General features: G+C 45.9%; 1 protein-coding gene across 1 annotated transcript in view; it reads right to left on the minus strand.

Moving 5' to 3' along the window:
* Positions 1 to 820: 820 nt before the first annotated feature.
* The window catches only part of LOC144115028 (ATP-binding cassette sub-family F member 1), a 57,452-nt gene continuing 44,994 nt past the window's right edge, over positions 821 to 13,278 (minus strand). Inside the window, exons 15-17 of the mRNA XM_077649154.1 lie at positions 11,767 to 11,928; positions 1,289 to 1,361; positions 821 to 1,201 (exon numbers count right to left, since the gene is read on the minus strand). Coding sequence (XP_077505280.1) covers positions 1,017 to 1,201; positions 1,289 to 1,361; positions 11,767 to 11,928 — 420 coding nt within the window. The 3' untranslated portion in view covers positions 821 to 1,016. The remainder of the gene's footprint in view (positions 1,202 to 1,288; positions 1,362 to 11,766; positions 11,929 to 13,278) is intronic.

The following is a 13,278-nucleotide window of genomic DNA, read 5'->3' on the forward strand; positions in this document are numbered from 1 at the left end:
ATCATACGTAACATTTAATCCCTGCAAAGCCGTGCTGTTCGCTTCATTTTTTTCGGACTATTCCCGTACACCAGTGTTACATCTTTAAAAAATTGTGCTGGATTAGATCCACTATCACTATGATGAAAACACTATCGACTATCTCTGTTTCACAAGCTTTATCACCATGACGTTTTGCATGACAACTTTTCAGCCACCTTGCCTCATCTTCCCTCCCCGTGATCATCCTTACAAAGTCAATCGCCCAGCCTGTCAGTCATCACTTTACGTGCAATCATTTATACCTAGAACCATAAGTGACTGGAATAACCTACCATCAGATATTGCTACGAAGGTTCACCAAGACAAATTTCACAGAATGCTGCATACTCACATCAGATTGTGACGTCGCTGTGCAACACTTTACTTTTGTAGAGTTAGTAATCCTTCCTTTGTGCTCCCTCGAATACCACTACCTTCTTCCAGATGTTTCTTTTCCATTCATTTTTTCTTTCTGCGTTGTTTTTGTATTCTTAATCCCAGCTGTTTGAATTTTTACGCTTTCTATTTGTGCTATAGTGTCGCTGTTATTGTTTATTACTGTACTTCAAAATGATGTCTGTATTTTTTTTCTCTCTCTTTTCTGTTTCGAGCGAAGTGTTGTCAAAGTGCTTTGTGTGTCCCCCCTAGGTAATACCCTCCCCGGAGGGCCTTCAGGGTATTTGAATAAATAAATATTAAAAAATGTCACAAAAGCATAGCATAATGAGTTCCCGCTCTCATAACAAGAAAAAAACCATCAAATGCTGCTACTTAAAATCTAGACACAGCCAAGAAGAGCTACAAAGAAAACAATGGGTACAATTTTATTCTGGAGCAAATGCTGTGCATCCAGCTTTCTGCAAAAAAAAGTGATTTTATGTAATAGAAATTAAAAATTCAAGAACCAATTTCCCACAGCTGTTATTTCTCATTACTAATCGTCTGTTGGCACTGGAATCCCTCTGCACATTTTAGTTTAGGGACCAATGCTTATATTATTCCATCGCTTGGCGAGCAGCTATACTAGGACTGTTAACAGTCTCTCCTAAAGATTCCAGAAGTTCCTTGCGGTAGTCTTCAAAGTCTCCATCAATTTCTTCTATGGTCTTGTGCTCAATCACCCACAGCTGGCAGTTCGTTTCACGTATGAGACGCTCATCGTGACTCACGATGATGACACCTAGAACAGTGCACAACAAAAAATGAGATACCCATGGCTGCACATGGCTGCAGGAAAGTGAACTTGAAACAAAATCAAGTGCCTTACCGCCTTCATAGTCTCCAATAGCATCAGCCAAGGCATCAATTGATTCAATGTCCAAGTTGTTTGTAGGTTCATCCTGTGAAAAGAAATTATTCTCAATGAGCATGAATTATTAAAACAATTTGTACCATTCATTAATGCAGCCCTGCAACACCTCTGTGTCGATCGTAAGAAACACCATGGAATCTGTACGGTGCCTTACCAGCATGTCCCAAAATTTTTCCCCTGGACATACTACTACATGTGCACAGAAATCAGATATTTAGCCTTTGCAGTCTTAAACTCATATTCTCTTTCCTTTTCCTGTGACCGATGCCTTTGAGAGGTGCCCCGGTGCTGTCACCACTCCTCACGGTAACCCTACTTTCACCACGATCTAGCAGGGTGGTGCCAGATGCCAGATAAAAATCGGAGGCACTGAAGTAGCACAGGATACTGCTTCTATAAGAGCATAAGCCACACGGAAGCCACAGTAGAAAATGAAGGAAATACTAATATTGCAAGTTGTTTGTGAGCACTACCCACTGCTTGGTACCATGTAAGCTGGCAACATTTTCGCAGTGACACAGTCCCGCTCAATTCGTTTTAACAAGCCATGCTTAAGCAGTGATTCATGGCCACTTTAAGACAAACGACAAGCACACTACTGCTGACTGATGCATTAACAGTTAGGCCATTTTCAATAGATTAGGAGCAAAGTTAGTATTGTCATATTGCTGCCTGGTACGTACGAACTCATATACGCATACAGTCGACGACAGATTTTTCGGACTCTCTAGGAAACGCGAGAACGTTAGAAAAATCAGGCAGTCCAAAAAATCAAATTTCACTGAAAAAAAATCACTTTAGAGGTCAGTAGTTTTGCGCACATTCTGAAGCTCTGCATGACTAAATCTCGCCGCATGTGATGAGCACAGACGACGGACGGTGATCGCTTTCATGAGCTCGGTGTACGATGGCTATATTGCCTTCTGCATGTCGCTGACGAACGCACTGGTTGGGGCAAAGTCTCGACGCAAAAGCGAAACTGCCGCTGCAGGAACTGCTCTGCGCCCACTGTGTAAGGACACAGAACGGGAAGGCGAAAATGGCGAAACGATAAGAACCGGCATGAGGCCGAAGCAGCCGTACCATCAGCGTTGGCCTTCGTAATTTGGCCTAGAAAGTAGAGCAAAAATCGGTATTGTGACCGGCAATGTGCCCTCTACGGTGAATTGCGTCTGATGAGAGGTGTCTTACTTGCCATCAAAATGCCAGTTGTTAATGGTTTTACAATCAAAAAGTCACAGCTGCGGTACATTTTGCCGCAGGCACGCTCACCTTGCTTTGAAATGCACCACCATTTCTTTCCGTGCTCGCAGTCTCCGTAAAACCGAACACCTCTCACACGCTTTGCTGCTACCTCTTCCCGTATTTGGAGCGAAACACTCGACATAGATAAGTTCCGCTAACTGTGCCTACTGTTCAAGTTCCTGCAGCGGACAACGTCCAAGAACAGTATGAATTCAAAACCACGCAAGCTTAACGTGCCGACTCATGGAGAAAATCAACCCTGTCATTTAGGAGGCTCCCCTTCAGTTTGAATTTCATTTTGTTTGATCAACTTTTTGATTGCCCTTCCAGTTTTAATTAACAAGATTCCACTGTACGTATTGCCACACTGCTCACATTCTGCGAGCACCGCCATGCGGCATGACTTGGCTTGTGACCGAGCGAGGAAGACAACGCTACCGCTCCGGTGCACGCTGCTGGTCTCTACTTGGTCGTTCCGATTAAAAAGCCCCTTTGGAGTCGCGTTATGTTTGTCGGCGACATTTTGGTGGAGCCGCTGGGAATTGTCCCATGAACGCTCACCCCGAGGACAATTCTGACGCTCATCTGCGATGCTTGGAAACGTAGCGATGCTGACTGTCTCTCCCGAGCTCCTCTTCCATGCCCACCGGATGAGTCAGACGACGATACTGCTTTCCTCGGCGCTGTCACCACATCCAACCTTGCCCACCACCAGAGGGCCGACTGCAAACTGCTGCCTCTAATCGAGTACCTCGAAGGAACCACTCCGAATCCGCCCTGACTCTTCTCGTGCAGACTTTCGTCGTCTTGCTTAAGGGGGGACACGGGTCTTTGAGACCAAAAAATGGCCAAAAAAACCGATTTTCTGAAAATAGCATTTTCGGAATCTTCAGCTATTATTCTCCAAGTTCACCAGTTCTCTTCTTCCAGAAGTCAGTAGTTTCAGGGTATTATTGAGTTTAGATCACCGTGCGGTCTGAATTTGCGCAAGAGCAGACGAAAAAATGGCACATTTTTCATCGTGCGGAGCCGGCGTTCCACCGTACCGATCGCGGCCATGTTGGGCTCGTTTGAAAGAGCGCTCTCTAGGCTTCAATTTCCCGCCATTGCTGGTTGCAAGCCCTCAGTGGCCACCAAGAAAAAGAGCCACAAAAAAGCAAAAAATGCGGGGTCTGATTCGCTGCTGAGCACACATGACTGAATCGAGCCATCCGATTGGCGGATTCCGCCATGCATCGTCTGCTTGAGCCAGCGTTGGAAGCGTCGAAGACGCCATTTTGTTGACAGTTGAGACCAAGGTCCAACGATGCCTCTCAATAAATTTCGTTCGCGCCACAAATTCGGCAAAAAGAAGAAGTCCGCGCGCGGTGACAACTTCCGAAAACGTCCTGCGTCACCCGAATGCTCTGAGAACGTGCAGGAGCCAGTGGCAAGTGAAGTCCCGCGGACGAAATAGGCCTAACGAGCTCGGCGACGTCTACGCACAGCGGCCGCGTCCGCTGCGACACAACGATGCTGCAGCCTTAGGACTTGCTTGAAAATAAGCGAAAAGCGGAAGGAATTCTGCAGGAGCTAAAATCGAGTGCAGCGACGAAGAAAAAGCTTGATTTCATCGGAAGCTGTGACGACCGTCCCCTTGACGGTACAGACTGTCGCCGTGCGGATGATAGTGCTTTCTCTATTGTGAGTTTAGACTCCTTCAACGAACTGTTGCGTGCCGTGAAGTGTAGAGTGTGTGGCGGAGATGTGCACGTTTCTAAAGGGAATCGCGAGTATGGTTTAGCGGCGAAATTGTCCCTCGTGTGTGTGAATTGCGGAGACACTGCGTCGGCATGGAGCTCGCCACGCGCGGAAGGCAGCCAAAAGATAAATCCGTTTGCCGTAAACATTCTTGCTGCACGCGCGATGCAAAGTACTGGAAATAGGCGAACCGCGCTAAATGATGTGTTTGCTGCGATGAATATATCGCATCGTGGCCTGCACACGAAAACGTGGCAGAGCTAAGTGAAAAGCAAGCTGACGCCCGCAGCAACACGCGCAGCCGAAGAAGTGTTGAATGACAGCGCAAATTCTGTTCGGCAGCTCTACAGTAAAATCTCGTTACTACGAACATCAGATTAACGAAATTTTCAGATTTACGAATTTTTTTAACATCCCCGCCAAAATGCCTATACTTTCAATGTAAAAAACTTTCAGTACTACGAATTTCAAATTACCGAATATTTCAGAATAACGTATGTAATTTAATCTCGCATTCGTCGCAAAATGCTTCGTTATTACGAAGTTCCGTACCAAATCCCTGAAGCTGACGCCTGTCATCATCATCCGAAGCATCAGCTATGCGCTGGGGAACTCGTTGCAACGGATACAGCCCCAGCGGTATCGCCATCACGCGAGGCGGCGCGAGCTGCCGCCCGATACAAAGGGTAAGGCCATTATCATCCACCCAGCGTGTGGTCACATACGTACTGCGCAGCAGCAGCAGCAGTCTTAAGCCTATTCAGCGCAGTGTCACCACGTCGACAGCGAACGTTAGGATCTGCGAAGTTATCGGCGCTGTGATTGTGTTGTGCATTAGCTTTGCTGACAATGAGTTCTCCTGGCCCCCGCGTTAAAAAGAAGCGACGCCAGTTTTCGCTTAAAGAAAAAGCGGACATTCTGTCGCAGCTGCTGGAAAAAAGCAAGCGGACTTGTGCAGGGAGCTTGGCATTACACCGTCAATAATAGCAACGATGTTCCAAGATCGGGACAAGATCGTAAAACTACATCGAGTGTCGCAGCTGGCTCCCTCAAGAAAACGTCTGCGGCTGGGCAACTACCGTGGACAGCGACTTTCGAATTATGTGGATAGCGACAGCGCGGCGGCTACATCCGCGGAGCTCACCACCGAAGACATCGTGAATCAAGTGTGTGAGCAAGACGATGCCAACACTGGATCAGCGCACGAAGAGGAAGAGATTGTTTCCAGCTCGGATGTCCTAGTCTTTCTAGAGAAGACCCGATCATTCCTCGGGCGCTGCAAAGATGTCCCCGATGACGTGCACAGGAAGGTCGAGGATGTGGAGACGTTCGTCCTGCAGCGTTTGTCGTCTACTCGCCAGAAGAAGATAAGACTTTTTCAAGCAATAAATTGTAGTTAAACTGTGCCCAGCGTTATCGTTTATTATTTACTTACCAACACATAAATCTGCTGCAAAGGTACCTAATTTTAGTTCTTGTGATGCATTACTGACATGAAAATAATGGTTTTTCAGTACTACGATATTTCAAAATAACGATTGAAATTCGGCGGTCCCGTGAAGTTCGTTGTAACGAGATTCTACTGTACCGCGAGCTGAACCTTGAACCCCGGGAACATTTCCGTCTTTTTCGATGGTTCGTGGATGACTCGGGGTCATTCATCCCGCATCGGTATCGGTGCAGTGATTGAACTTTTTACTGGGCTCGTCCTGGATTACGTTGTGTTTAGCAATTTCTGTGCCGGGTGCGAGCACGGGCCTAAGGACGACGACCCGTCCTATCAAGCATGGAGTGACAGCCACTTGTGCCAAAAAAACACGGACAAAAAGTCCGGTGAAATGGAAGTACAGGCTGGACTTGTGTTATTCGAAAGGTCATGGGAAAAACATGGCCTTAGATACACGACTGTCCTTTCAGATGGCGATAGCCGCACATTTCTTGCACTGCAAGAATCGTCTGTGTATGGCTATATAAAAATACAAAAAGAAGACTGCACGAACCATGTGCAGAAGCGAATGGGCACGGCTCTGCGCAATGCAATTTCCAAGCATAAAGGCAATGCAAAAGAGAGCCTTAGTGGCAAAGGAAAGCTAACAGGCGACCTTGTAACTAAGTTGACATCATATTACAGCTGGGCCCTGAAATCCCATGCTGGAGATATTGGAGCCATGCACAAGGCCGTGATGGCAACATACTATCATGTAACATCACATGATAGTGCAGCGAACCACACTTTGTGCCCAACAGGCCCAAACTCATGGTGCCGCCAGAACGCTGCTGCAGCCAAGGGCGAGCCCGCTCCCAAGCACATGTATAATCTGCCGCCACATGTGTGCAAAGCACTTTTCCCCATATATGAGCGCTTGGGAGACCCAAAGCTACTGCAGCGTTGCTTGCGTGGCAAAACTCAAAATAATAATGAAAGCCTGCACTCGCTGATATGGTCGCTTGCACCAAAGGAGAGACATGCTTCACTGTTTTCAGTTCAAGCAGCCGTTACAGAGGCTGTTGTCCGCTTCAATGCGGGAAACCTGAAGGCATCTTCCCAAATACTGAGCGAGCTCAGTATGAACCCTGGCCAACATAATATCAGGAGGATGACCGAGAAAGACAGGCGCCGGACAGCAGAATCTGCACGCAAGCGTGCCTCTACTGAAACCATGCATCAGGCACTGAAAAAGCGCCATTCTAGTCAAACCAAGCAGTCTGACTACATGCATGGTGCTTATTAGCCCTTAAGAAATGTAAATATGTATATATCTTCATGAAATTTTGAATAAATTATGTCTAGTTTGTTTTTCTCAATTTTCTCAAAACGCAAATTTTGGACACCTGCTTGTTTTAGTTTGTCGATATCTCTGCACCTATGATGGGCAGAGATGTATTTTTTTGCTAAAGAAAGCTGGAAGTGCAGTGAGTGCAATGATCGAAGCAGAATTCTTTAATTAACCTTCAAAACTTTTTTATTTTGCAAAGTTCATTGAAGCATGATAGGCACAACTTGAAGGATGGTATTCCAAGTGCTGCAAAATTGCTAATAAGGGTAAAATGAAAAAACTGCTTCGATCGTTGCACTCTCTGGTCATTGTACTACGTTGCCATGCATTAGAAATAATTTTTTATGGAGCCAATTTTTCTGCACGGAGGTACTAATTAACGAACAATGAAAATTAATTATTTCATTGACTAATTGACTTAGAAAGAAAAAAATTACATATTTGAAACCAGCATAAAAAACTGAACAAATTTGTATGATTTCATCAGGATAGGCTTCAAAATAAGGAAAATAGCTCTAAGACCAGTGTCCCCCCCTTAAGAGATGGAGTCCTCTACAAGAAAAATTACGGCCTGACTGAAACTGCGCATCTCCTCGTTGTCCCAACCGCGCTTCGCCAGAAAGTTCTCGCTGCACGCCATGACGACCTTTCTTCTGGCCACCTCGGTTTTTCCAGAACATTGGGACGCCTCCGCCACAAGTACTACTGGCCTCGGCTTGCTGAGGATGTCCAACGCTACGTTAGAATCTGTCGTGAGTGTCAACAACGGAAGATACCGCTGACAAAACAGGCCGGCCTTCTGAAGCCAATTGATCCACCGCAAATCCCATTTCAGCAAGTCGGCATGGACTTACTGGGTCCATTCCCAGTATCCTCAATGGGTAACTGGCATATTGTTGTTGCCACGGGCTACCTCAGCCGCTACTGTGAAACCAAGGCTCTTCCCCGTGGAACCGCGGCTGAAATTGCACAGTTCTTTGTTTACCACACTGTGCTTCACCACGGCACGCCCGCGGTTGTATTAACTGACTGGAGAACTGCGTTTACGTCGGCTATTACACATGAGGTCCTGCGTCTCAGTGGCACCACTCATAGAAAAACGACTGCTTCCATCCTCAAACGAATGGACTGACTGAGAGGCTGAACAAGACACTTGCAGACATGATGTCTATGTATGTCGACGCTGACAATCTCAACTGGGACGAAATACTCCCTTACATCACGTTTGCGTACAACACCGTCCTCCAAGAAACGACGCGCTTCACTCCGTTCCGTTTAGTGTATGGCCGTGATGCCCTGACCATGCTGGACGCCATGCTGCTCCCGGATTGTGCCCCCTCGTCTGTCACGGGCGCTGACCAATTCGTTCATGATGCAGAAGCCGCTCGCCACCTTGCTAGTCAACGGATTCGACACCAGCAGAGAACTGACACCCGGCGTTACAACCTCTGCCACAGGGAGGTGATTTACAAGCCTGGCGAGCACGTCTAGGTATGGAGCCCAATACATTTGCGCGGGCACTCTGAAAAGCTTCTGCGCCACTACTTCGGCCCCTAAGAGGTGCTACGTCAACTCAGCGAGGTGAACTATGAAGTGTTCCGGCAAGAAGTTGTTAGCTCTTCTCGACCGCCCAAGTCTAAAGTCGTCCACGTGTCGCACATGAAACCGTATTACGCCCGTTAGCCCCTGCCGGGGTTCACATTAAGTGCTGACGCCACACGCACCTTCGCACTTTCGGTGCCTCCATACTGTTTTTCCCCCTTGCCGGAGGCATCGAGGCGATGCCTCTTGAAAGGAGGGGGGCAATGCCACACTGCTCACATTCTGCGAGCGCTGCCATGCGGCCGAGCGGCATGACTTGGCTCGTGACAGAGCGAGGAAGACGACGCTTCTGCTCCAGTGCGCGCTGCTGGTCTACTTGGCCATTCGATTAAGAAGCCCCTTTTGAGTCGCGCTACGTTTGTCAGCGACAGTATAATAGAGCGGCTTGGGTATTGGTGGCAAGTGCGAACGAAAAATCGAGCAGTCAGTTGCAATGCGCCCCAAATTTCCGGTGCTCTTATATACCGTACAAATGCATGTAAGGGCAGCAGTTTTTTTTTCCAGAACTGAGGGCCAATTTTCGGGGTGCGGCCCATACACGCGATGTGTGAACATTTTTTTTTAAAGTAAAAATACACCAATCAATGAGCTGGTGCTATGCTCTGGTGCCCGCTCATCCCACAAGAAGTCACATAGCATGTCTGCTGTCAACGCGTAGCCGTTGCTCCGCGCTTCCATCACTTAGCAGAGGACCTCTTCTTCCGGTTCAGGAAACTTGCACGGCTTGCCTCGGAAAGCACGCTTTTTGCACCTTGCGTTCCTCAATGCATCCTTTTGGTTGCACCATCATCGGACGCACTGATCAGCCACGTCGCATTTCCTGCCCGCCGCACGCTTGCCGTGTTTGAGAGCAAACTCCCAGCTGTGTAGATGACCCATTGGTGCTTGCCCATTGTGCTAAAACTGCAATGCTCGGCGGCAGCACGTGAAAGCCACAACTACAGTGAACTAACACGCTACCACAACTCCCGTGCCTTTGACAGCCACAAAAGGCCGAAGCAGGTGAAACTGATATATAGATAGCAGGACCTCGGGACGGAGTAAAAAGTTGATGATGATGATGAGCCACAGCCTCGAGTGCCATCCTTGGGTGCCACCTGGAAACTCCTGTGCGCATGCGTCGCCTCCGCAATCAAGTTCACCGTCGCTCGCAGCCGGAGCTGATCGTGGAGGCCACAGCACGTGCACTTCAAAGGCTATTCGTGTGTGGGTTGCCCTTACAGGGATATTTTTTTTAAATACTTCCTTCAAGAAAACAGGGGGCGGCCAATACACGGGTGCGGCCCTTAAACGCATTTATACGGTACTGGCTCTATAGGCCATGTCAAGGTGCTACAAAAAATCCAAATAATCAAGAATGTCCGAAAAATCAGGGGCACGAATTTTCGATCGGTGGCTATTTATGAGCTAGCTCGTATATGATGTGCACAATTATAAAGCAAACTTCTACACTTATATTTCAATTCCAACTGGAAATGATGAAAACAAGAAAAGAGCATTGAAATTAATCAGGAAAAAAAAAAAGCACCCCCACCTGCATCTCGCTGTGATCGGTGTCAGTTAATAAGTGCAAGGTGACAAGAGTGACATTTTAAACACAAATTCTTAATGCCACGCCGAAAATACGGTCACTTTGAAAGTTAGGCAGGTTTCTTTTCTTTTTTTTCCCTTGAAACGTACTCAGAACAGTTGCTGTAAACCACGAAGTGACCAACCCAACTCGCTTCCTGATAGCGTTGGCAGCTTTTACAACCTGGTCATATAGTTTACACCACAAGATAATTTTGCCAGAAAATATTAGTTTTTACAGGTGCATGGGTTGCGGCTTATTTACATTTTACTTCCAATAAGTGTTGCGCTTTTAAGTAGGTAATAAAATCTGGAAGTTTAGTACAGCATTCATCTGTGGCACAGCAACCAGAAAACTTGCACATTTTCAATTAGCAAAGGTAAATTGTAATGTTCAGCAAATAATCAATTGCACACTCTACAAAGAGGCTTTTGATATTGGGATTAGCTCCTGCAAGTAAAGCAAAACATCCCTCATGAGGCAAAATTTTGTCCAGGTCTCCTTCTGTCTGATTTGCATATCAAGTTGGAACAATGGGAGCCAAGGAAAAGCAAAAATTTGAAACTGTGTTTGCAGAGAAAAATGCACTTTCTAAAACAATTACTATATGAATTGCAAATCACCATTACAAATCAGGTTTCTAAAGAGCTAGAAATTACATGAAACAGCACTTTCCAATATGTCATGCAATATGGCTTATCTAACAAACCTGTAAGCATCCCAATCCTTCCTCAATGGCCAAGCAGTTTTACAATCAAACATCTGACTCTGCTTGCTTCTGGTAAAGGCACGCACAAATCTGCCATCTTGATTTCAACCAACACTGCCCGACTTTTTCCACCTCTATTTTTCTTTCCATGCTACAGTGCTGTTTATATCACTGCACTACTATTAAAGCTACAATAATGCATCACTGAAAAAAAATCAGCAAATTCAGCCCAAAACAATGAATTCTTTTATTGGCTGGTTTATGGTTTGATTTATGGGGGTTTAACGTCCCAAAGCGACTCAGGCTATGAGAGACGCCGTAGTGAAGGGCTCCGGAAATTTCGACCACCTGGGGTTCTTTAACGTGCATTGACATCACACAGCACACGGGCCTCTAGGATTTCGCCTCCATCGAAATTCAACTGCCGGGGCCGGGATCGAACCCGCGTCTTTCGGGCCGGCAGCCGAGCGCCATAACCACTCAACCACTGCGGCGGACTGAATTCTTTTATTGTACTGCTTATATCACAGCAATAATTTCGATTGGCAAAGGTCCTGTGCCATGTTTGGCAAACCAGTACAAATGAGATGTCTTGAATTTCTGGGGATGTTTCACAGCACCCACTGGGGTTATGACACTCTTAGAGGGTGGCAGCATTTTAGTTTTTCAGGCCACTAGGAGAAAACACTTGCACTATAAATGAAAATTCACCACCCTTGATGGGTGTAAGCATTAGAAATTCGACCAGCCCCTCCCATTCAACAAAAGAAAGGAATTTACTCGGACTCACCAAAATTAGCACATCAGGTGCTCGGAGGCAGAGCTCAGCCAGGGCCACCCGAGCCTTCTGCCCACCTGACAAGTCACTGTTTTTGATGGTGTGGGCATGGCTCACCAGTCCAAAACTACCTAGCTGCTTTCGTGCATCTTGGTAGTTCAAGTTGAACAACCTCTGAAAATACACACCCATTAAATACATATGACATCAATACAGACAATAGATCACATTAAAATAATGCACAAAAAGAAGCCATCATTGGCAGAAAAATCTATATAGATCCTGGCTGAACTACCTTATTAACGAAGAGCATCTGTTGTTCTGTTTCATACAAAGCCATCCAAGGTGAATATAGTGTGATGATGATTATGGATTTTTATGGCGCAAGGGCGTCTATGGCCAAAGAGCGCCATGGCGCAAGGTATTTTTCGATTACTCAAGGTTGGGTCAAAGACCCATTTTCCAAGCATTTCACCCCTTACTAGCCGGGCACCAGGCCAGGGGAAAGCTTGTACCAACTGTATCACCGATGGGTACCCGGCGACACTGGGGATCGAACCCCGCACCTCCCGCATGCGAGGCGGATGCTCAACCACTTGGCCACTGCTGCGGTGGCCGAGTGTGGGTGAATAATTTAGTAATTGACATAGCACACGAAAATTTGCCAGTGAATTTGCTACCTTCTAAAATGAAATCCAGAAGAAAGCTCAACAATAAAATTTGCACCACAAGTGCATTATTTTAAATTTCAATTACAAGTATGCATATACATATTCAAAGCACTGGCAAATATTTAGGCTCAAACTTGGTGCAGGAATTTTGAAGGCTAAAAGATGCCCATCACTGGAAGTTAGCATGCTATTCTCAGAAAAACAATAACCCAGCCTCAAAGTAAATGTCTATAGAGAAATTAAAATTTAGTAGAAGAAATTTTTGTGAGAATAACTGTTATAGTTCTAACTACAGTAACTTATGAAGGTTGCAGCTGTCTCATCTCTTAACCAATAACCATAACACATCAAACTCGTAATTTCCACACAAAGCCACAGCAAACCTTGCATGAATAACAACCTGGTAACTTCAACAAAAGAATGTCATTTACTAAGAGATGTACTGTTTCAAAATGGAATATAATATACCTCTGGCAAGCCTTATTTGGTTAAAAACTGCAATGAATAATATTACACATTTTTGAAAATTAAACAATGCTGCCAATAGAATACAGCTCCAACAGACATGGTTTACGTGAAAATGGCAGTACATTTTCAAAGCTTTTATCACATAAGCAGCTATGCCATTACACACCACGATGATGCCACCAAGAAGCTATACGAAAACTTTCATTTGAGCATAAAGCTCTACATATTTGTAATCTCAAGTCATTTACAAGGGGTGTTAAGGTTTTCATCTGGGCTGCAACCTTTGGATTAAGACATGAAAATGAAAAAGGATACATTCAAATAAAAGTTTTAAATCTCCTATCTCCAAAAAGCACCTCACTTTGTGATACAGCCCCCACCAGCA

The sequence above is a fragment of the Amblyomma americanum genome, chromosome 1 (assembly GCF_052857255.1).
Source record: "Amblyomma americanum isolate KBUSLIRL-KWMA chromosome 1, ASM5285725v1, whole genome shotgun sequence".
NCBI lineage: Eukaryota > Metazoa > Arthropoda > Arachnida > Ixodida > Ixodidae > Amblyomma > Amblyomma americanum.